The sequence below is a fragment of the Callorhinus ursinus genome, unplaced genomic scaffold, assembly GCF_003265705.2.
Source record: "Callorhinus ursinus isolate GAN/ISIS: 27379988/994484 unplaced genomic scaffold, GSC_fseal_2.0 scaffold3, whole genome shotgun sequence".
NCBI classification, from domain to species: domain Eukaryota; kingdom Metazoa; phylum Chordata; class Mammalia; order Carnivora; family Otariidae; genus Callorhinus; species Callorhinus ursinus.
The window spans coordinates 50,390,456-50,415,514 of record NW_027397065.1 but is presented as its reverse complement, the minus strand read 5'-3'; the positions used below and the strand labels follow the sequence as shown (position 1 = coordinate 50,415,514).

The 25,059-nt window shown below is 44.8% G+C and overlaps 1 protein-coding gene and 1 pseudogene across 6 annotated transcripts in view; one reads left to right on the top strand and one right to left on the bottom strand.

Annotated features, from left to right (window-relative positions):
* SLC36A1 (solute carrier family 36 member 1) overlaps positions 1 to 25,059 on the top strand; it is a 67,370-nt gene extending 42,311 nt beyond the window's left edge. For 5 of the 6 annotated variants that reach the window (XM_025867198.2, XM_025867199.2, XM_073890709.1 and 2 more), the window contains 4 exons: positions 4,226 to 4,324; positions 6,917 to 7,083; positions 11,471 to 11,640; positions 20,617 to 25,059. In XM_025867198.2, the coding sequence (XP_025722983.1) occupies positions 4,226 to 4,324; positions 6,917 to 7,083; positions 11,471 to 11,640; positions 20,617 to 20,888 (708 nt within the window). In that variant the 3' untranslated portion in view covers positions 20,889 to 25,059. The remainder of the gene's footprint in view (positions 1 to 4,225; positions 4,325 to 6,916; positions 7,084 to 11,470; positions 11,641 to 20,616) is intronic. The other variant, XR_003207066.2, reaches the window with a different exon arrangement.
* Positions 10,184 to 11,157, bottom strand: LOC112820170 (small ubiquitin-related modifier 2 pseudogene; annotated as a pseudogene).

The window sequence follows — 25,059 nt, the reverse complement described above, 5'->3', positions numbered from 1 at the left end:
CCCTCAAACACTGTGGCTCTTTATAGATGAGACAGTGCATTTTGCCAAGACTTGAGAAGAGGAAAAGAGTGAAAGCCAGTGAATAAAAGCATAACTTTAAAAAAGATATTTAAATTTCATTCTCTAAAGAACTCATCAGTACCTATTCATTAAGATGCAAACAGCACAAATCTTGAAAACCACATGTCTACCCTGAGTCTCTTTTTTCAGAGACTCACTGTATGTGATTGGTCTGTCTCTGTCTAGGTCTTATGAATGTATCTACACACTGTATTAGTATGTAGAGAAATATGTAAAACAAAAGTATGTCTTGTTTTGTTTTTAACATAGTTTTAAAAATTATTAGATGTAGGGGCACCTGGGTGGCTCAGCCTTCGGCTCAGGTCATGATCCCAGGGTTCTGGGATCGAGCCCCACATCGGGCTCCCTGCTCGGCAGGAAGCCTGCTTCTCCCTCTCCTGCTCCCCCTGCTTGTGTTCCCTCGTTCCCTCTCTTGCTGTCTCCCTCTCTGTCAAATAAATAAATAGAATCTTAAAAAAAAATTATTAGATGTAGTATTCATCTACCTTGCTTTTTTTTTGCCCTTCACAATGCCTCAGGGAGCTTTCCATGTTGATACACATAGTTTTACCTCATTCTTTCTAATTGCTACATAGTATTTCAGAGCATAGATGCACCATAGTTTATTGAACCAGTCCCCATTCAGTGGACTGTCAGGTCATTTATAATTTTTAGTGTTATTTTAGTATTAGGACAGTGAGTATTCTTAGGCCTTCCTTTTTGTAGACACGTATAAATACTTCTCCAAGGTATTTATGTAGGGGTATAGCTGCTAAAGAGTGTGCACTTTTGAATTTTTATATTGCCATGTTGCTTTTTCCAAAAGCTACTTAACCAATTTCATATAGACTCCCTTCCGTAGTGCATTAAGTAGATGTATTATCAATCTTTTTAATTTTGGTCAGTCTGACAGGTGAACATTGACTCATTTTCATACGGTCTGCTTAACAGTGACCTGGTCACTCACTGATATGGTTTCTAGGAAAACAGTGCGTTGTAAAACAGCTCTTCCTGCACTGAGAATATGATATAATGAATTTAGATTAACATTGTACTCAATGAGCATTTACTGGTTTTCCCCTGTCTTAGGAAGTCGGATGGGTGGCGGATAATTGACTTTTCTTCTGAAGAACTGGTTTTTAAAAATAAAATAAACTGCTGTCCGTGACCTGTTTTTTATGGGAATGGAAGGAGGTCCCTTGAACGCATGATTGACCATTTCCAGAGAGTTTCCTTCTCTACCTCTGGCAAATTAAGTTAAAACAAGGAAGGGTAAATAAATGCATGATTTAACTTTGTAATTAGAGATCTCAATCAGTGCCTGGGACACACCGCAGTGGACATTAAAGTGAGTGAGGCAAGCGCACATGGATGCGCACAGGTGCTGCATTTAGTTTGAAAGCACGGCAGGTCGTTGGACTGCGGTGGTTGCTGTGAACACAGGGCTGGGATGGGAATATGGGTTCCGACCGTGTCTCAGTCCCAGGTGAAGACAGTGTCCATTCAGAGCATTGTCTGTGCATCATGCCACTGGCACGTGCAGATGAGGCAGCCCTGCTGATTTCCTGGGAGCGAGTATGAGCCTGCCTCTGGGCTCAGCCAGGAGCCATGTGTAAGATCACACAGTGCTCTCTGCTCTGGGGGAGCTGGGGAGGATGGTGGTTTGGCTGTGTGTTGAGTAGCTTCATTTTGATGTGGTATGTAGGTGTGTAGGTATGTAAGATGCTCCCTTTGGGTCACTTTTGTTGCTGATGCTGTTGTTACTGCTGTCTTGTCTTGGCATCTTCTTCCGCTCTCCTTGTTTCTGAATTTTTTCCCAGTCCTGAGCATGTGTGTGACTGGTGCTGTTGCTCCTCATGCACACGCCAGCCCAGGAAGCTGACTGAGGCCCTCCACCTGTGCAGGTTTCCCCTTAGCTTCATCACCTGGACTGACAGATGGCACCCAGAGGGGGCTCCCAATAAATGTATTTATCACTGCATTTCCTTAATTCTGAGATGCAGTTTTTTCACAGGTATAATGTTTCCAAAATTGAGTACATCTTGCAATCCTTATGTACATTTAAAAGCATTTTCTCAAAAAGTTGTTATCACTGAAATTGTTAGTATCATAGAATTGAGGAGACGATATGTTGATAATGAGCTGATTTTAATGTATTTCTTTGCACATTAAACTTTTTTCATTTAATGGATTGGGCTCTAAGTCAGTAGCAATCATTAAGTATATAGAATTATAAATTCCTTCTGCTGGTCTCATTCACACCAGTATCCCCAGACATGTATTCTGAAATTCCCTCTCTGATACTTCAGCCAGATATGATGTATGAACCGGGGCAATAGTCATCCACTAACCAACAGATTGCTCCTGTTTCCAAGAACTTAAGTTGCACTGTGATTCAGGAATAATTACAGGGCAGTTTCACTCTTTGTCTCATTGTAGAGCAAAAATATTTCTTAGTCTGTCTGCATTCTAGATACTGAAATATTTCTTTTTCTTTTCTTTTTTTTAAAGATTTTATTTATTTATCTAACACAGAGAAAGAGAGAGAGAGAACACAAGCAGGGGAAGCGGCAGGCAGAGGGAGAGGGAGAAGAAGGCTCCCCTCTGAGCAGGGAGCCCGATGTGGGACTCGATTCCAGGACCCTGGGATCATGACCTAAGCTGAAGGCAGACGCTTAACTGACTGAGCCACCCATGCGCCCCTGAAATATTTCTTTTTTTTTTTTTTTAAAGATTTTATTTATTTATTTGAGAGAGAGAGAATGAGAGATAGAGAGCATGAGAGGGAAGAGGGTCAGAGGGAGAAGCAGACTCCCCGCTGAGCAGGGAGCCCGATGTGGGACTCGATCCCGGGACTCCAGGATCATGACCTGAGCCGAAGGCAGTCGCTTAACCAACTGAGCCACCCAGGCACCCTGAAATATTTCTTATAAAGAGATCTTTATAGGCAGGGACTCAGGGGAAAAAAAAAGGATTTTTTAAAAATTATTTGTATTTTAGGGAGACTATAGTATAATTGCTTTGAAAACTTTCAAAGAAAAGCCTATTACAGAGATTAATATTAGATCTTTTGTTCACTGATATTATTCTGTTATACTGTTAGAGTGTTACCCATATTTATCTAAATACCTCTATAGTTAAATCAATTTTAAAACGTTGTAAAGGCAGTTTTAAAATCAATTCTTATTTTAACGTAAGCTGTGTATGCACATGGTTGATAAAGCCACATTCTGAAAGGACAGAAGGTTCTTTCCCATGCTGAGTCCTGTTCCTTTGATGCTATCCATTACTGGGGGCTATTGCTCAGTGGTGAGCCAGGGAGAATTCTGTGTCTGCACCTCCTGCTTGTACATCTTTACATTGTACCTGCAGTTAACAATTGCCTTGGTTTTTATTTGCCTCTATTTTTAAATGCTTTTTTTTCTATTTTGTCCCTAAATGTTCCAGCACTCCTGTTATGTATTTATCAATAAAATTTTTCAAGTGTCCACTCATTCACAAGAATTAAGAGAAGGAAGGAAGGAAGGAAGGAAGGAAAGAGGAAGGAAGGAAAGAAGGAAGAAAAGCAGAGAAAAAAAAAGAAAAGAGCTCTTTTAAAAATCTTCCACCTTTCCTTCCAGCTTTATCTGTGTGGAGTGTTTATGTAGTTGTATTATAGTGAATATGTAAATTTAAAAAGTTAATGTTCTAGTATATCATAAGCAGTTTTTCATTTGCTACTTAGTTATCTCAATTTTTACTTTTAAAATAGTGCATAATATTCTGTGGTATGGTTGATGTGCAGTAAGCTAACTTGTTTCACTTGTTTGGGAATATTTAGGTTGTTTTTAATTACTGTTAAATAACTTTGCTCTAATTTTTTTTCCTACTCGGATTAAATTTCTGGGGATGGGATTACCTAATGAAAGAATTTTTTCATGCAAGCTTCAACATTTGAGTTTTTTATAGTACACTGGGCTATAGTCTTTCCCCATCCCAGGTAGGGTTTTCTCAGACTGAAGGGAAAAAAATACAAAAGCTAAATGTCCCCCAGATCATCTGTCAGATGTCAGACATTCTCCCTTCACAGGATCTTGGATTTAGGAAGAGATGTGACGTCTCTGATGTTGGAGTTCAAATCTCGAATCTCTGTATAACCTTTACTTTGTTTTATTTTCTCTTTCAGAATATCCCAGACCCCAGCCGCCTCCCCTTGGTGGCGCCCTGGAAGACCTACCCTCTGTTCTTTGGCACAGCCATTTTTGCATTTGAAGGCATTGGGATGGTAAGAGTTGCATTGTGATGATCTGTTGTCCTTGGTGTCCTTTAAGGCTTGATGGAAGGCTGAGGAAATGCTATTAGAAATTATCTTCTGAAACTTATTGGCCAGTTAACGGACAGCATTTCAGGGATTCCACTGGAGTTTCCCAGCTCTAGCTTTTGAAAATAAATTGTATGTGATTTAAGAATGCTTACATTCAAACCCCTGTGTTGCACAGTCATCCCCTGTGTGTGCAGTAAGCAGTAATACGTGGCAATTGGGAATCCAGGGCCTAGAGTCAGACTGACTTGGGGTGAGTCCTGGCTCTGCCAAGGAGTAACTGTGTGACCTTTGTAATGGTGTAACTTCTCTGAGCCTTCATTGTTTGCTTCTGAAAAGTGAACTTAATCATTAGTATTTGTTAGGATTAAATAAGATATGTGTGAAGTGCTTCACATAGTCCCTGACACATAGTGAGCATTAAATGATTTTTATTTTTATTAATAATACTATTGATTTTGTTATTAAGTCAGTAAACACGCAAATTATCTCTCTGTCCTGGAACATTGATGTGCCATATTTTTTTGTGTGTAGATAAATAGCCTTAGCCTTCATTCCTGGGTTAGCTTCCCCCATCATTGCTGTGATTTCACCCAGTTATTCTCCTTAAGGAGAGGAATCTGCCACTCAGTTGTACCTAATTTGATTTTTATTTATATTTTTCATAGTAAAGGTCCAGAATTCTTCTTTGAAGAAAATTATTAGTTCTGCTGGCCAAGAGCTTAGGAAAAGGGAAGATACTTTTCCTTTCATGGAGTATCTTTTTATCCTCTTTTGATTTCTCAATCACTTTATATACTTTTAAGAAAACCTAGAAGCTGGAGAGTTGTTTTTTTTTTTTTTTTTTTTTTATTTTGGTAAAAATACTAAGAAATTGCCCTGGTGGTATTGATGGAATGGGTTAAGTCTCTAACATCATAGTGGAGGCTTTCTAAGAGATCAGTGTGTAAGTTGTTGTCCTGAGTTTTAACACCTTTTGCTTTGCTCTTTCTTTGGACTTCTCAGTGCCCAGGAAGAATGGCTCCCCTTGATTCACAAACACAATGTTTCCCTGCTGCTGGGGTTGAGGCCTGAAATGGCCCATATGGCAGCAGTGAGGAAGAGGCCCCACGTATGTGGGACTGGAAAGAAAAGACTGAGTTAAGTGTGGAAAGCTGCCTGGAGATCCTGGGTTCTTAAGGAGCATTGTACTGAATAGATCATTTTTCCCTAACAGCACAGTGTAGAAGTTGCTCTTTGCATCATTTCATCAGCCAAGGCTTGGAAATGGAATCATTCTATAATCATCATTATCTGTTACTTTAAGATTTCTCTGTTTTCTATTTTTATAAGGGGGGAAAACACTGCTGTTTTGACTCTTAGTTTGGACTTGAGGGCTATTGGGTGTGACTGGGTGAAGGGCCCTGTTCGCTGTTTGTTCATTGTGCTCTTGCTCTCTCTGTGTTTGTGCCACTGGCCCAGGCCTGGCAGACATGGAGGAGATGGGCTGCCTGCCCTCTGGCTCTCTAGACCTCCATAAAAGGTAATGGAAGGAAAGCTTACAAACTGTTTCTAATTGGATGTGTATCAGCTGCAGCTTGAGTCCCCTGAGCTGGGGAGGGGGTGCGGTGCTGAGGCCTGGTCGGAAGTGCGGAGCTGTGGCGCCCCTCACAGCACCAGGCCTGTAGCAGACCCGCGGCGTCTGGCACAGACCCACTGCCTCATGGCCGCAAGTGTTTGAGGAAGAGGAATGTCATGACAAGATCAAAGACGGTTTGTGGGGCAGCTAGACATTGCCCTGCGTTGCTTTTCCTTGTCAGCCATGCCAGATGCAGTTGATAGCAGGTTGTGAAGCCTGTCAGTCACAGCTTCTGTTTTCCCTGTTCCTAGAGGAACCAGTCTTCAAAGGGACCTTTGCTTTGCTTTGGAATGTCCTCTGCTGTGAGGGAAAGGGCAGCAAGGTCAGTGGTTTGGAATAGGAATCTGGAAAGTGGGTTTTGTTTTACATTTTGTGAGCCTGAATCGCTCTATCCTCTAACTTGTGATACCCTCAGCACCCCCGTTTCTCTAAGTCAGAGGTTTAACATGTCACTGCTGGCACCTGCCCTCTTGGAGGTAAGGAAACAGTTTCTGGGAACTAGAGTGGCAGTTTTCCCTGACCTATATTTTGCATTCTTTGGACAGGTTAGCAGAGCTGTGATCTCAGACGAGGTCTGTTCTCCATTGTGCCGGGTGGGCATGAAGCAGCTGCCTCGTGGCTGTGCCAAGGGGCAGAAAGCACCCCAGCCCATGGGGACCCTGGAGCAGGAGTTCAGAGCGCTGGCCTGGGCAGGAGTCCTGGGGCCAGTCCTGCCTGCCCTCGCCCTCAGGACTTTCCCCGCTTCCACACGGGAAGCAGGGTATCTCCTCCAACTCTGAGGAAATAACTTGCCTTTGTTTATCTGTCTGGTAAAGGATAGATGTGCTTTTGGGGAATCCTGGGGATAAAGCAGTTACTTTTTCTGAGAAGATTACAATTTATTTTGGCCATTAATGTTACTTTTTCCTGTTTTCTCTTCTCTCTCACTACTCTCATAGGTTCTGCCCCTTGAAAACAAAATGAAGGATCCCCAGAAATTTCCGATCATCCTGTATGTGGGAATGGCCATCATCACTGCCCTCTACATCAGTCTGGGGTGTCTGGGGTACCTGCAGTTTGGAGCTAATATCCAAGGGAGCATAACCCTCAACCTGCCCAATTGCTGGTATGTGGGGAGGATAGAAGCCTGGGAACACTGGATGTTGTTATTTTTTTTTAATTAATAGGTCAGAATGTGGATTTCCCTCCTACTTATACCTTCAATCAGCTCACTTCACTTTAGCCCACTGCTTCCACCCTCACCGCCAGGCCAGCACCATCCCTCCTTGGCTGTGCACTGAGCCTTTGGACCCATCCACCTATCTCAGTCTTACTCCTTCTCCAGACCTGTTCTCTGTTACCTGTATGAGCCATCTCCGACTCAAGTCAGTTGTGCATCTATCTCCTTGTTGAGATCCCTGAGGAGCTTCCCGTTGCTCCTCTGATTGAGGCGAAACCTTTAAGGTGCCTGTTAGTCCCACTCCGGTTCTAGCCCTACCTGCACCTCATTCCTACTCGGCCAGGAAGACAGTCTAGGAGTCACTCTTTTTGAGAAACTGTCTCCACTGTCGTACCCGCAACTTCCCCTCTAGGTCAGATGCCCCTTTCTTCTGCTCTTGTGGGATCCCATTTGGACCCTAGCCTAAATCTTATTCCATAGTGTAACTGTCCGTTTACCCGAACTGTGATCTCCCTACATGATCAGCTCTGGGAGGGCAGGGCTCCATTGTACCCCAGCACCCATCACAGTGCCTGGCACATGATCATCACCCAGGGGATGACTTTTGAATCAAAAGGAGGACTAAATGCGGGGACTGAGCATTTTATGAATGAGGAGATGTTCTCAGGAAGCAACTGGTGCTTAGAGGATAGAGGTGGTCTGCCATGTCCAGCTCTGTGGACTTGGGCATGTCACAGCTGCTCACTGCCTCAGCTCCCCCTTCTGGAAACCAGAAGTAGTCATTTCTTTCTGCCAGGGTTGTCGTGAAGACCAAATGCTATGCATGAGAAAGCACTTTGTAATACTATTCTGATGCTATCAGAAGGAGGACACTGCCCTGAGCTTTCTACTTTGGAAGAGGAATTCCTAAGGAGGTGTACGCCAAATGGATTGGTTATCAGGTGACTGAAATACCATTCCTCCCTAGAAATCTGAGCCTGGAAGGGCCAAGTATCCCATCAGTTCACTTAAACATTCCAAATAGACAGGGAGAGAGGAGGGAGAATTGGCTAGGTTCCCAGGTTCTGCTGTTCCTCTCCCATGGCAGTTACTGGCTTGATGTGCAGGTAGAGGCCTGTCACCATGGACGACGGCTTGTGGGGAGCCCTTCTGTATCTCACTTTGTTTAGCTCTTGGTTACTGTATTTCAGGGGAACACTAAGACATACTGAAATGCTAACTAAAAAGGTAGCTGTCGGGGCACCTGGGTGGCTCAGTTGGTGAAACATCTGCCTTTAGCTCAGGTCATGATCTAAGCATCCCGGGATTGAGCTCTGTGACGGGCTCCCTGCTAAGCAGAGAGTCTGCTTCTCCCTTTCCCTCTGCCCCTCCCTACCACTCATGTGCGCTTGCTCTCTCTCTCTCTCTCAAATAAATAAATAAACCTTTAAAAAAGATAAAAAGGTAGCTGTCACAGGGTGTGTCTGAAGCAACAGTTCTCTTTTGAAGATTAGAATTTCATTGTGGAGGGCAGCTGAGCAGACACTGAGAAGCTTGTTGAGTGCCCTGGGGATCAAAAGGACCTTTCAGGCTGGCCTGGTTGACCTGCCTGTGCATGTTTTTAGAGCTCTGATCAGTGAGGCATTGTGCAAGGACAGGTGGAGAAAATTGGGAAAAACATTTATTCAGCTTGCCGTTGGTGTTTAGCACAGAACACCCTAACCAGCAGGGGTCTGGGGACAAGATCTGTGGGGTGGCCAGCCAAGTGGTAGCCTTGCAATGGGCTAGTGTTTTCAGAAAGTCTTTCTCTTTCACTCTGATGCCTGCTTTTAAATTTCCAAATGTTCCTGTCCTTTCAAGAGCCAGGTGGTAGCTTGGCATAACTGGAGATAAATGGATCAGCAGGAACAGAAGCAGCCCACATAATCTGAAGCTATAGATAAGCACCTGTCTTCTTTCCTCTGATACTCCAAACCAGCTACTCTAATCTTTCTGCCTCCATTCGGGTACAATTTATTTAGCCATCCCTGCAGGTGACTATCCTGCTTCCAGACTTCCTGGCACTCCAGAAGGCTTTGGTGTTGTACTGAGTTTAATTATAGAACCACCAGCTGATTTTTCCAAAGCCTTTTTATTATCTATTCTTGGAGCAAGTAAGACCTTTTGTCAAACTCAGTCTCTCCCAGGGTATTCTCCTGTTTATAGCGTAAGAACATCTTCTGGGTATTAAGTTCAACCACAGAGAAAGTCAATGCACATTATACACAGTATAGTTACCACTTTAAATAGATTTCCAACGAGGTGGGGGAGGCCCATGTTTCTTGCTGCCTAATGCAATGAGGGTCCTGTTTGAAGTGGAGCTTTGCTAAGGAGCAGGGTGGCCTTCCCTTTTAATGATCGTGTCAGATCCATGAGTACTTAGGGATCAGACTTGTTTTCTACTCTGCACAGTCCTAGGCATGAGGTAAGATAGAGATAGCAGATGGTGACGTAATGGTCTCCCTGAGAAGCCACATGTGAAGCCGTGGTAGGGAGACAGCCACAGTGGAGTGGAAAGATGGGTTTTGCTCCTGCTTCTTGGCTGTGTAGTCACCATCTGATTCTAGGGAGCACGGAATTGGAGGAGAGGGTATAAAAAGGCCTGTTATATTTTAATTGTTTTAATTTTTGAAAGGACATAGGTCCCTGGTAAAGATTGCAGATGTTCAAAGTCTATACAGTATATGTTTGTTTCCATTTGCCTCCCCCAAGTCCCCAGTGTTTCAGTTGCCCATTTCAGAGGCAATATCTTATATTTCCTTTTGGAGATGTTTAGAATATGTAAGAATGTCATATGTATGTGTGTATGAGGGGGAGTGTTTTCCCCTTCTTTTTTCTTTTTTTGGACAATTTATAGCACACTGTAGACACTGTTTCTTCACCCGTTTTTCACTTAATAGTATATCACAAAGCTAGTTCCATATCAGCACCTATAGTTATGCCTCACGCTTTTTTTTTGCCTTTTAAACAAGAAGTTATTTAAACAACAAGATGCTTGGCTTAAAGGGAAAACTATCTAGGATTCATTTCTTTTAGAGTAATTTATCCCCACTTAAAGACAGATTGCCCTACATGTAACAGCTACGTACAAAAAAGTTATAAAATTGTCCTTGGTTTTACAATGATAAATGAAAAACATTAAAATTCTCCAATCAAACAAGGTATGCAAGGATTTTTATGTTGTTCTTTTTTTGTTAAACAGTGAGAGCAAAATAACTTACTGGAATATAAAGATAAGAGCTGACTGAGCATGCCACTAATGGAGAGAGGGGGTATTTTCACAGAAGCAGTATTTTCCCCCATCCCATCTCCATTTGATGTCGATCAAAACATACCATTGGCCATTTAGTTAAAAAAAATGCAATATGCTTGTGCACATACAATTACTTTATGTACAGTAAAGGAATGGGGAAGGGGAAAATGAAAGAATAGAGAAAACTATACTGTAGTAGTCAGGATATGGTGGAACCAAATTGCGGCCTTCTAATTGAGAATGTCTTCTTTGGTCTGGAGGGACAGAGTTCTGCAGTAAAGTAGCAGGTTCCCTCTTTAGTAGATACCTCCTGTCTGCTGCTGGAACACATCAGTTGTATCTTCAACCTCCGTTTCCAACTGTGCAGGTGTGTCTGTTTCATCGATTGGCTGCCCATCAAATGGGAATCTGATCTGCCTCATTGACAAACCCTGTCGTTGACAATAGGCTTCCATTAGTTTACTAAGTGGTGTGTGCCTCTTAATCTTAAACTACACCACAGAACCATCCTGCCCCGCCACCTTCGAATTAATATGATCATTGTTCTCAGTTTTGACTGCTTCCTTGGGCTTTTCGTCGGCTATGGCAAGCGCCGGAGTCTCCTCAGCTGCCGCTTCACGAAAGAGGTACCAGGTCCGCACGGAACGAGCACACAAGCAGCCCCGGGAGCGGGAGCGGCAGCGGCAGCGGCAGCAGCAGCAGAAGGAGGCGGCCGCGGTGGAGGAGGGAGAGGGCGCGCCCTGCCTCATACTTCTTAACAGCTATATGGGACACCATGATTTATTTAACTAGTTGCCCGCTGGTTGACATTTAAACTGTTTTCAGTCTTTCATACTTAAATAACGCTGCAGTGACATATGTTGAATGTCAGTGTTTTGTGCACATGTGCAAATATATCCACAGGATAAATCCCTAGACATGAAATTGGTGGGTCCAAAGGACCACGTGCATTTGTGACTTGGATAGATATGGCCCCTTCACCATGAGACCGTTTTGCCCTCTCGCTGCTAGTGCACATGGAAGCAGAGCAGGCTTTTGAACGGGTCTTGGCTCTCTCCCCAGGCTGTACCAGTCGGTCAAGCTGCTGTACTCCATCGGCATCTTCTTCACCTATGCCCTCCAGTTCTATGTCCCGGCTGAGATCATCATCCCCTTCTTCGTGTCCCGTGTGCCCGAGCACTGGGAGCTGGTCGTAGACCTGTTCGTGCGCACCGTGCTGGTCTGCGTGACATGTGAGTAGAAGACAAGATACTTGCTTTGTTTGCTTTCCCAAAGGGCACCCAGTCCCCAGGGCTTTCTTGAGTGAGAGACTGATGGAGTGAAAACAGTTGTAGTGTGTGAGCAGGAAACTTGGCCTGCTGTCTCAGGTGCAGAGTTGAGGCCTGGCTAGGTGGTGAAGTGAATTGATTATATATGTGCTCTAAAGGATGTGGGAATGAGAACAATTTATTTGTAGATACGGCATAAAATACTACAGTGATGGTCATAATTCATAGCAAAGATATAAAATTACGATCCCACGTCCTTGCGATAGAGTAAGGTAAAAGTGTATAGAGAGCGATTTAACTCATGCATGTAAGTGTAGGTTACTTTGATAGCAGGTGCATGTTTATTGGTGTATTCAAATAATCATTTCCCAGTGTGACAGTCTGTTCCTTTAGATTTCATTTTGAGCCTACATGATACTATACTAGACATTTACTAAATGTGTTTCTTAGAAAATCTGTATGAATTAACCTAGGTGTTTGCTTTTTTACTTTGTGTTTTATTCCTCCTCCCTGACCACACACCCAGGAGTGTGAGTTAAGAGATAAGATGTTACTCTATTTGCTGTTGGTTGAAACCAGTATACATTTTAAAATAAAAATAAATTTTTCTTTTTTTCTCTTTCTTTTTGGTAGCTTCTGTGAGTTGATAGAATAGAGAACCCCTGAATAAATTGATCTATAATATCCAATTTAAATTTGCAATTTCTTTTCAGATTGAAGTGCTGGAATCTAGATTTCACTTTTTGGCTCTGTTTGGCTTTTTATTTTATTTTTAAAAATTGTATTGTTTTGGGAAAAGAAATGTCTTGGTTTATTATATTAAGACTTCTCTGGGAACTTCTTAAATTATCCAGTCCAAGCCTCTGTCTTTGGAATAAAGATAGGTCTCTGTGGTTTTTAAATTGAAGCAGAATGGAGTGTTTTAGGGATAAATGATGTGAAAGTTGTCTAGCATTTGATCGTAGTCTGGAAAATCAGGAATGACTTTATGGGTTGACTGATAGCAAGAGGAGGGCAGTAGAGGTTAGACATGGGGAGTAAACTAGTGCCTATCCCAGAATAAACCTCTTCAAGGGAACAGATGAGTGCCCATCCAAGAATGGACTTCTTCCAGGGGATGGACTAATACCTATCCCAGATGGGCCTCCTCAAGGGAACACACTAGTGCCTGTCCCAGATGGACCTCCCCAAGGGAACAGCTTAGTGCCTATCGTCGAGTGGACTTCTTCAAGGGATAGCCTAGTGCCTATCCCAGAAATGACCTCCTCAGGGAATAGACTAGTACCTATCCTAAAAAGGCCTTCTTTAGTGCCTATTCCAGAATGGACCTCCTTGAAGGAACAGCTTTGTGCCCATCCCAGAATGAACCTCCTTCAGGGAACAAACGAGTCCCTGTCATAGAAGGACCTGCTCAGGGGAAGCAATAGTGCCTATCTCAGAATGGTCTTCTCAGTAGAACTGAGAACTCAGTAGAACTGATATTGCTTATCCCAGAATGGACTTCCTCAAGGGAACAGACTAGTACCTCACCTAGAATGGTCCTTCTCCAGAAAATAGCTTAGTGCCTATTCCAGAATGGACCTCCTCAGGTAATAGCCTAGTGCCTATCTCAGAATGGACCTCTTCAAGAGGACAGACTGGTGGCTATACCAGATAGGATCTCCTCAAGGGAACTGAATAGTGCCTATCCCAGACGCATCTCCTCAAGGAACAGACTGGTGCCTATCCCAAAATAAACTTCCTCAACGAAACGGACTAATGCCTCTCCTGGAACAGATTTCTTCAAGCCACCTGTAGTTCTTTTTTTTTTTTTTTTTTTTTTAAGCCACCTGTAGTTCTTTTTCTCATTGTACTTCAAGGATGTGGGTGAAGCATAGTGTCTTGGATCTTTGTATGGAAGGAACTCCCTAGAACAAAGGAACTTAATGCCTTCCCCAGGACCTTCTGATTTAATGTTGGGCAGCATTCTTTCTAAGGATTTATTACAGGATGGAGCTGGGTAGGAGCCAGGCAGAGGGTGGACTGCTTGGTTTTGCCAACTCCAGCAAGTTGATGGCAACCAAGAATCTCACTTGTCCTTGTATGTAGCCTCTGTTTTGCAGACCTTCTGGCCTTGTCTAGGCCAGCCTATAGGAAAAGCCCACTCAGCAGCTAATCCAGTGCCCGGAGCTACCCATAGGCCACTGTTGCCCCAGAGCAACTGAAAAGGAAAGAATGTGATGTATCTTGCTTTTCCATTAATTTGCCTTAATATGTGCTAAGGTACTCTGGATTTTGCTTCTGTCTTCTGCCTGCAACTCCCGATGCTTTGACTCAGATATATATGTTTCTCTGTGGATGGATTTCCAAGTGTTGAAGAGACAGCTTTCATGTGTACAGTGTTTATGATGACAACTTTCAGTATTCCCATTCTGGAATCCAAAGGGCGCTGGAAGAAAGGGTGGGGGTAGTTCATTCAGATAATTGGCTTTTTTCAAAGTGGTTCCTCTAGAAAAGCTAAGTCTGTCTAGGTAAAATGTGCTCTAACTGCCTAGACACCAACTTATTTCTGCTCGAAGAGCTGGGGCAGTGACGCTGGGCCTGATTCCTCTCCTGGCCCCATTTTCTTCTCAAGCCTGGCTTAGCTTCCAGTAGCATATGTCTTGCTTCCTGCCAGGTTTCTTTCCACTGCGCCCCACAGGAGCCAGCAGTCTCTGATTCACAGACCTCGTGCTATCCTTAGATGTCTCTTGGTTTTTGCTTCACTTTTCCTGACTCTGGGGGTTTTATCTCCCTTAAAGAGTGTGATGCTCAGAGGATACAAGCTGGTTTTGATCTTCAAGCTCACTCATTTATTTTCCCCTTCTGTGATCTGTTGTGACTTAGCATTGCACGGTCAGCCTATTAAATGATGCAGCCTCTTCATCTCTGAGCACTCGGGTTTCTCTTACCTTCCCTGGAGACTTTGAAGTGGTTGTGGGATTGAGGAGAGGCATTTCACTGTAGCACCAACTTAAATGTATTGATGTGAGTTTATTTTGTTTGTGTTTTTTTCTGTACTTTCAGATCTTTTCTGCATAAGGTTAATTGGTATATGATTTTAGAACTTTGCTAGAACTGATTATTTTCAATTATACCTATAATTTTAATAGCAGCTTGTTTTATTGCTATTTATGGTGTTTTCTTGTCCTTTTTCCCAACTTTTCCTCCTCTTCCTCACCCTCCACCCCTCAAGGGGAGCAGGGGAATTTGGTCCAGACTCTTTTTTTTTTTTCCATTTTACCTTTCTTACCACTCTCTTTAAGGGAACAAACCCACAGACTGCTGTGTCTACTTTTTGGTGCTTAATTCAGACTGTTGGAGAGGAGGGGAAAGGGGAATACATGTGTCAGGGAATGGTCTTCATTTTGTTGTGATTGCATATGGAATGATATTTATTTCCGGCCCATGTGTTTGAATTGCACTTAGCAGGTCACCTGTGTGCAGAGTTTGTGTAGGAGAGGCTGGAAGAGGCTGCCTCCAGAGGGAGTTCAGAGATATAGGAAGAGTCGTTTCTTCGGGTTCCATGAAGCATTAACCTGTCCTTCAGGGGTTTGTGTTAATTCTCTGTGGCATTTGCCACATGAAACACCTTAACTTCAGTGAAGTATGAACATTTCAAAAACTTACTGTTGAAGATGAATAACATAAAACCGTATCAATTAAAAGACCTGTTTGGACTGGAATGCATAGTTGTAGAACATTCCAAACAGCCAGACCCAATCGAGTATGAAGCTTCCAGGTCCAAACAGAGTGGCTTCTCGGCACCTTTTGGCCTCTCACACTTCTCCATCCTGCAGCTGCAGAGACAGAGGGCAGCAATGTTAATGAACTGTGCACCATGGGCCCCTGCGAACCCTCCCGAGAGAGGCCTCGGGTTCCTCAGCTGTAAGACGTGCAGGGTATCTGATTGCTAAGGCTTCTCTCAAGTCTAAACTGTGATTCTGCACAACTGCTTCAAGCCTGATTTTAAATTTCTACCAAAATATTGCTCAAAAAAAAAAAAAGCTAATGTAAAAACATTTCAAGAATGTCTAGATCTGGGGTTATTGAAGAAGAAATTCTGAATATACCACTGACTTAACAAAATGATTTTTTTTTTTTGCATTTTATCTTCTGTGTTACTCCTCATGGCTGCATGTTGCATAGTGTACACAGAACTTTGTCTTTTGCTTTTTATTTGATATTATATCATGAGTATGCATATCCTTCATAAATATTTTCACGGCCACATGATATTCCATTATATTGGCGTATTGTATTTACTAAGCTACTCCTTTACTGTTGGACATGTAGGTTGTTTTCCTTGCTTTTGTACTTTTTAATTTATACTCCCACTAAGTGAGATTATATATTGTGTTCAAGACTATTGTTAATTTTCAAGGTAGATTTGTAGACATTTTAGAGTAACATAGGTAGGCTTCACCAGCATCAATCACAGTGAAACAGCAGAAAGAGCTTCTGGACACAGGGCTGTAGGTGTCCAACATATTTCTCTCTGTGTGTGTCTGTTCTCTTAAGTGCTTTCTCTTCTCTAGTGCACAAGTCAGCTTTTCTGTTCCTGGTCTGAAACCACAGGCTCCAGAATCCCAATCAGTTCCTTCTCTAAACATGGTCATTTGCCTTGTATTGTTTCAACAGTTAAAAGATCATATTTTTAGTGTCTCTTAACCCAAAGGGAAGATGTTTTGTAATACTAGTGGGGCCCTCTTGACTAATCACATGGGCTAGCTGAGTTGTCCTCGGTCCTCCATTGCTGTACATGCCACAGCCAGGCTGCTGCAGAGGGCGATGACTTGCCAGTTAGGAGTGTGCTGTCTTCCTCTTTGTATGGGGTGTTCTTGTGAGGGAGCGGGGAGAGAGTAGGGGCAGGATATTCCTGGTTGGCTGCTTCCTGAGGTCTCTACCTTCTTTCTCTTTCTAGAGGGCTTTAACTCAGAGTAAAGACATTTAATGCTAGAAGAGGTTTTGGTTGCTCCCATATCTTTCTTAAGTACCTGATTCAAGTACCTGATTCTCTCTTTGGAATTAGCTAAAACGAGTTTGCCACATTTTGCATGGGGGCAAAACAGGTACCCCTGCTGTTTGAGCCCTTGGGGCTATTTGTGCTAATTTGGTTGGGTCCTCTTGTCTTCCTCTTTCCCCAGCATATTAGTGGGAGGCTCACAATTCTTGCCTTCTCCCCACCCCTCCCCATTATCTTTCTCCAGTGTCAGGCTTTATTTGGGGTTCAGCTGTGGTGTCTGGTCCAGCTAGGACAGGAAGAGGGCCTTTGCAGCCCTGTGGTCCTGGCTTTAAGAGAAAAGTTTAGCCACTTCTAAAAGATATTTTTGTTAAGCAAGCTTATCTTGTATGTCCTTTATAATAAAAACAAGGACAAGTTTTTAGATTGCTTCTAAAATGTCATGATGAAGTGGAACATCTCTGTCTAATCTGAGAAAAGATTCTGATCATACAAACTTCTGTTGCTGTTTCCACTTAATTCTTATCATAGAGTTGAGCACATCTGACCTCACTTAAGTCGTATCATGAAGTACCATATGTCCTCCAGGTTAATGGGAGGGAGGGGGGGATGGCCGACTCAGAGCCGGGAGGGCCTGGGCAGATCATCTGACTTCTCTCCTCCTCAGGCTCTTTGTCTCTGATAAAGGTCTCCCTTCTCTTGAGTGGGCTGGAGCATTCATGGAGACCAGGGGCTGGCACCGGAAGACTAACTCACCCTCCCTTTAATGGCACAAAACCAGGCAGGCTGGAGGCTATGTTTTTGGCACAACCATGTGTCCTCAGAGAGGAATCCCATTGCTCTGCTGGGCCACCGTTGAGCAGTACATGGTGCTTCCCAGTTGACGGTGAGCTGAGGGACATATCCCAGAATGCATTCCTAAGTGACTAAACTTACACTGTGTAGCTCCTTAACATTTCAGAGCTGGGTGAGACTTCAGTGACCATCCAGTGTTAGTACAGTCACCTGACCTCATGGGTGACCAAGCTGAGGCTCCGAATGGTGAGCTCATTTGTGCTAGGACTGGTGGTTGCATTAGCTCATATTTATGAAGCATTCATTGTGCACTTAGTGCTCTAAGTTCTTTATGTGAATGATCTCATGTGACCATCCCTGTTCAGCAGTAAGTTAAATAGCTGGCTGGGTAGTGGTGCAGCTGAGATTAGAGCCCAGGTTCTGAGTCCAGAGCCCACACTCTTAACCACCTTCCTGTACCAGCTTCTCCTAGGGCTCAGTTCTGATTGCTGCCTCAGTGCTATTGCCACCTCACTACTCACTTGAATTGGAACCATGGGAGCCATCACTATGATGTTGACAGTAGGCAGATGCAGACCCAGACCCCAGAGAGGGCAGGTGTCCTCTTCTAGGTCACACAGCAGATCAACTCTTGTTGAGCATTCAGTTGCCCATGATGAGAAAGCCATCATTTTGTCATCAGCTTTCTGTATTTTTGACTTTTCTCCAAATTCAACCCTGAAGATCTGAGGGAGATCACCAACTCTATTTAGAAAGAGCTAACGGCTGAAGCAGACTATTTTTAACTTGGAGGGCAAGTTAAAAGCCTATACTTTCTGTGGACTTTCTGAAGGCTTCAGAACACTGAAGGTATTAATGGATACTTGCCATTATGGTTGGACGCTAGAATAAGGAAAGAGGAAAGCATTGCCCCTGGGGCTGTAAAACCATGGCAGAGGCAGATCTGAGACTCAATATCTTTGTATTCCCTTTTGTCATCAGGCTTCAAAACCCTTGCCTTACTTCCTTTACAGAGCAGAGAGAGGTCAGGGCTTATTGTATACCAATTCTCTGCTAAACGATTGCAGTGTATCCCTGTGAGTGTTAACCCACCATCTGACTCCTCCCGTTCTTCACAGACAGGCTGTTTCTGCTGATCAGCCAGCTCCCCTCTTCTCCCTCCTACAGGTATCATTCTGCATTTTCTTAATCGTCAGCTCTGTGATGTGACTGTACCAGGGGCTTGAGGTCTTGGATTCTAGTCTCAGGTCTGTCACTTTCTATCATTTAACCCCTCTGGGGACAATAATAATGTTGTAAAGTTATATATCCATGGACCCGAGGCAGATTCAGCCAGCGAGGGGCTGCCTCACAGTGCCGTCTACCAGACACTAGATGTCCTGCTGTGATGGAAGTGCTCTGGGTCTGTGCTGTCCAGGATGGTAGCCGTTCGGCATAGGTAGCTGTTAAATCCTTGAAAGGTGGCCAGTGTGAATGAGGAACTGAATTCATTTTAGTTGACATAGCTTCAGAATAAATGTGAGACAGGCGGTGAATCTGTCCCTCCCCTGGTAAGTCTTGGACCCACATGCCTCTCCTCTTACTGCAGGGAGTGCTCTTCCAGTTTAAAAGCAAGTGCTTCTCATAAAACCTGGCTTCGACTAACATAACATAATAAAATAAAATTTAATTTTTTTTTATTTTTAAAGTTAAAAATAACAACAACAAAACCTGGCTTCTAAATGCAACCCAGTCCCTTTACCTGTAGCTCAGCCAAAGAAGCAGTGATGAATGCAGACAGTCCCTCAGAGTAGAATTGACCTGAGGGAAGATCGGCACCGTCGGACTGAGGTGCTCCGGCAGTCTCCTCACTGTGGTGCCTTCCTCAGGACGACCTGGCCACATGGCTCTATGAAATGGAGTTGGAATGGAAGCCCCCATAGAAGACGTAACTGATGGCAATCAGTGAGGTCAGGGATGTGCTCTGGATCCCAGTCTCAATGCTGAGGACCTCCAGTTGGAGCCTTTGGGGAAGACAATTCGTCAAAATACATTTGATTACTAATGAGTTAATGATGCACTTTTCGTGGGTGGCAATATATATACTAGCAATGATTATATGAACTGTATTAGGAGCCTGTTGTATGCCAGACCTTGTGGTAAGTGCCTGTGTCAGCTCATTTCATCATTTTGATCTCTCTGTGACTCAGGAGTCATTTGTATCCTCATTTTGCCAACAAGAAAACCAGGGAATAAAAGGGAGGTGTAACTTCCCCCAGAGTCACTCAGGCAGAGCCAGGATTCGGAGACAAGAGCCTAATTCCAGAGCCCATAATCCTCCATCAACTTGTGAAACATTGGCCTTCATTCCGCACCCCCAGTGGAAGGCTGAGTCCGATGAGCATGGTGGGACCAGTGGGCATTGGAGTAAGTGCAGTCAGTGGAGCCTTCTCCCGGTAGTTGGACAGCAGGGCACTTGGGGCTGGGGTGTGGAAGCTGACGGGATTTCCTAATGCAGCCCGCCATTCTGTGTCACTTCCATGTCCCTCTCATATGCCCGGGACTACATTTCAGGTGTGGGAGCCGCTCACTTGTCCTGGCACAGGCATGTAGTCATTGTGTGGGGCCTGGCTCCTCAGGTCAGCCTGCACCCTGAACTGCTTCTACTTGCCCTGTAGGAAAATGCTCTGTGAAATGGGGTTTATCCATGATATTGTTCCAGAAGGACGGCTTTTCCCCCCTGTTTTGTTCCTTGTCAGTTAAGTAGAGATGTTTGTGACGGAGGTACCCTCAGTGGTACGAAAATGACCAGTCGCTCGGAAATAGTCCACCTCCCTTTCTGCTCCAGCCTCTCTCCCCTGGTAGGGACCAGATTGCCCTGGAATGTAATTTTGTTCATTTGCTTCAGAAAGATGGAAATCATGTCCTGTAGCAGAAAAAGCTGAAAGCCAGGAGATCTGGGTTCCAGTCCCAGTTCTGCCAACCTTGCAGTGAGACCAGGTTGTTCCACACCTGTGGGCATTTGTTTTCTCATCTGTGGAATGAGAGATTGGACTGGATAATGTCTGAGTTCCTGCAGAGCTCTCCATTCAAGATGAAGAACGCTTTAGCTAAATTTGTTCAACAGTGAGGAGGTCTCTTTCAGCTCTGGGCAGTCTTGAACAGACATGTCCTCTCTCCTGCAGGCATCTTGGCCATCCTCATTCCCCGCCTGGACCTGGTCATCTCCCTGGTGGGGTCCGTGAGCAGCAGTGCCCTGGCCCTCATCATCCCGCCCCTCCTGGAGATCACCACCTACTACTCGGAGGGCATGAGCCCCCTCACCATCGCCAAGGACGCCCTGATCAGCATCCTGGGCTTCGTGGGCTTTGTGGTGGGGACGTATGAGGCCCTCTATGAACTGATCCAGCCAAGCAGTGCTCCCATCTTCATCAACTCCCCCGGTGCCTTTGTATAGCGATCTGGGTGCATTCCCTGCAGCTGCCCACCCCACCCCTGTGTGTTCCCCAGCACCTGGCCCCAGAGCCTCAGGTAGGGTTCAGGCTCTGGGGAGAGGCAGGATTGCTGTCGGGGAACCCCTCTACCTGATACCTCGGTACCCTGGACCAGGTGGGGCTGAGGGCAGGAGGAAGAGTGGGTAGCAGATATGCAGAGGTCCCTCCTAGTGGCTGTGCCATCCCTGTTCATTTGTACTTAATTTAACCCAGAACTTTTCAACTTTTTTCCATCATGTCTCCCTTACCTGCCCCCCTCCTTCTGATCCACCTTACCCAAATTATTCCTGTTGCACAGCTCACTTTATTTAAAAATCTTAGCATCCCCCACCTCATGTTTTCTCCTTTCCAGGCCCAGGCCTGGATTAAATGAGTAGGAACCCCCTCTCCTTATAAGGCTGGACCTATCTCTTTCTCAGACCTCTCCCAAATATTTTACCTCAGTATCCTCCTACCTATTCAAGTCTCCAGGAGATGTTTAGACCTACCTAGTAGTTTAAAACCAGCCCCCAAAGCTGCAGCTTTTAATCTTTATTCTCTCTGGCTTGTGACCCTCGGCAACACCTTTTCTGAATTCCTCGCGTGGGTCACAATGTTGTATTCTTAGTTGCTTTAGCTTCTGAAAGATATCAAGTGCTGCCTAAATTGAAAATATATATATTTTATTTAAAATTAGCTTTTGTTTTTAGACTCTGTCTCTAGATCTGGGGTTATTATGAATTGTTCCTTCCTCAGTCAACTTTTACTAGGCTTCTCCTGCTGAAAAGAAACTTGCTCCAGGAAATGTGTGCTTAGGTCCTCAGCATTCTTGGCTGAGTACCCCAAAGGTTTTAATCAGGATCACCTAAGTGTGTACCTCTGTGGGGAGGCATGCACTTTACCTCCCACTGACCAGCCTGATTTCATATTGAGAAGATATGAAGGACTCAGGATATGTTTGCCAGTGCACAAGGCTGAGGAGAGGATGGCTGAGTGGGACGTGCTTCTGTCCACGGGGGGCTTATGAAATGGGTCACTTTGTGCATTCGGGCCTGTTTTCCAGCCTCAGCCCCTGATAGGCACAGGGCACAGTAGCATTCAGTTGCCAGCATTTCGGGAAGACACCCACACTTTGCCGTGGGTGGGAAGATGAGGCCAGTGTGCACAGAGAGTGTGTTCATAGAATTAAGAAGCAGCTGGTCTGACACTGTGTGGTGCTTGGTTGTTTACAATCAACGAGGCCAGGGCAGCAGCAGTGCCTTGCCCCGAGCTGCCTCCACGACCTAGACTTCTAAAGGGAACCACTTGGTGGGGACTTCGGTCCCCTGTGTTCTAAACACTAATTGTGACCCCTCCCTCCCCTGCATGCCTCCCTGAGTGTAAGAAATAGCCTCAGGGGTGGCTCACCTCAAGGTCAGCCTTCAGATTTGGGAACAAACTGCAGCGAAAGCAGAGAAAGGTGCATTGCCTTGGTTTTGGCTGCCTCTTCTCCCCTCTTGGTGTGAGAACTATTTCAGGAGGGCATTCACTAGCTCTCCATCTCCTGAGCTGTGTGTGTATGTGTGTGTGTGTGTGTGTGTGTGTGTGTGTGTGTGTGTGTGTGTTCATGCACATGGAATAGGGGCATGCTGTCCTCCTCTCCTGTCCCCAAGCTCTTCCTTCCTGAGAGATGCAGTTCACCCTGCAAATTAGAGAGCCGCACAACTTCATCAGGGGTCTTGTTCTTCGGTGTTTCACCAAAGCTCGTAACCTACCACACACACACCCCAGCCCTATCTTTTTCTTTCTCTTCTTTTCCAAAACCACATTCTCATTGCAGTGACTCCCAACCTACTCATAATTTATTAACTTAGAGAGATATGATCAGTTGTGACTAGGTCTCCCTCAGAAGCATGGTACTTTTCACCTACCCTTTCTGTGGTTACCAGCAGGTGCTTATATGACCAAGGCTCTAACTGGAGGTGGCAGTGGCCCTGCCCTGTGAAGCCTCAGGCCTACAAGTTACCAAAGTGGGTTCAAGGATTGTCCTCTTCTCTGTGCAAGCCCCAGGCTCCAGCTGTCTTTCCACGGCAGTCCTGAGAGTTGTTTACAGTGAGAAGGCATGCGCCAGGAGAAGGATCAGATGTGTGTCCAGCTTCTGTGACTTGGGGAGCTGCTAGAGCCTGTCCTGTCCAGGTGGGTTGTAAGACTGGATCTGAGGACTGGGCAGTACAAAACTGTGCATTTTGCAAAATGCCAATTATTGATACAGGGTCCCTGGCCCAGAAAATGTGGTGTGTAGGAGAGATGGCACTAGCTTTGGGGCTTCTGGAAGCTAATTTGGCATGGCCCTCTCCCTGTTTGTCTTTTTCTTGTGCTCCTGCTGCTTCAGAAGACCTAGGCAGGGTGGATCCTGTTGGTGGGCCTTTCCGGTTGTGCACTTGGTTCAAGTAAAGGGCCAGCCAGAAGACGGAAGTAAGAGGAAGCCCTTTCTCTTTTCCTGGAAGCAGCCCTCTGGGCCAGCTCAGGGAAGCTTACTCTTCTGCCCACGAGCTTCTTCAGTCAGGGAGTCCGCCCTGGTTTCTTCCCAGGGCTCTTTAGGAACCAGCTGCCTGGGTTCTCCCCATGCCCCCGCCCTGGTGCCTGGTAGGAAGGCCCAGCACGAGCAGAAGTCTGGTCAAGGAGCAACAGAGCGAGGCGCTCTGCCGTGGGAGGCTGCATCTGTGGGGCCACAGGCAAAACGTGCAGCTTTCTGGCCCACTACTGTCAGGCGCTGTGTCCCTCCCCCAGGCTCTCCAGTGCAGCCTCAGACTTCCATGAGCTCTGAGGTAGCTTCTCCGAGCCCCCTCCTGTAAATGCTGCTGTCGGGAGGTATCCACCTCTCTGCTGGCAGTGTACCTCCCCTTACATGCAGGTATTTGCTGGGGAGAGCATGATCTGGTGTTTTCTGTTTAATTTTCCTAGAAGTTGTCACCATTCACACGTGTCATTATTTATACTGTGCTGCTCTCTGGCTGCCAGGAGCTCTTCAGCTGCACAAACCCTGGCCAGATGTATGTCAATGTGTGGTGGCTCTTAGCTCAGAACCTGCCGCTCATGCCCTCCCTCTCTGTCACTCACCTCTCCAGCCAAATTCATTGGCTGGTGCTCACTACTTACTCCACCCCCATGAAAGGTACAATTTGCCATTTTTTTCATTTGTCTTAAAGCGATGATCCCAGGAAGGAACCTTAGGAAATCTGTCCCTCTTCCCTGTTCTCCTAGCTTACTTTTTTCTTCTCAGATGTCTCCCTTCCTAAATTATAGAATATCATCTCTGTTTAACACTACATATTCACCTCATGTTTTTTGGAAGTGCAAAATCTCACTTTATGTCTGTTTACAGCTCTCTCTATTCACTCATTACTCACAGCCAACGGGTCCATATCAGTGGGTTTTATTTCATAGCTGATTAGATGTTAAGGCGGGCCCCAGCATCAGCCCTGATCGGAATGCGAAGCTACTTCCTGACAGCAGAGACACAAAGTGTCAGTGGCATGACATGATTAGGGAGTCGGCTCCAAGTCTGCCTTAGAATTAAATTTTCCAAAGTACATTACAAATCTCCAAGACCATTAGGGGAAAAGGAGAGGGTGTGGTTTGTCTTTGAAAATCATGGTCAACACTTTTAGACAATTTAATTAGTCCTGCTGTTTGCAATGCTATTTGCTCTGACAGCATCAGCTTGTGATATTTCTTCCCTGTTCTTTGTACCACTGGGCCATTCTCAGGCCAGGGGATATAAATGGTGCTGATATGTGCTTACCAGAGTGGGGAGTGGGGGATGAGGGCAGAGGGTGCCTGTTTTAAGCCGTGTTCTTTTGTTTAAATCAAGGTGATGCTGGGGAAGCTGTTTTGTTTTAGTGAACAATAAATTATATAACTCTCTTGTAAACCATGTCAATGAGTGTGTGAATAAGATGAATATGAGAAACTACCATCCCCAGGTCTTGGTAGCCAGACAGTACCGCATATATTATCCTGTGTATGTGCCTACGTGGATGTCTATTTCTCACATGGTATGTGTAGAGATGTAGACCATGCAGGAGCTCACAGAAGAATTTGTTTTGGGTTCTGCAAATGGATCATGTGTTAAACTTTTCTTTTATCAATAAATGAGTTTTATTTTTTATTTTT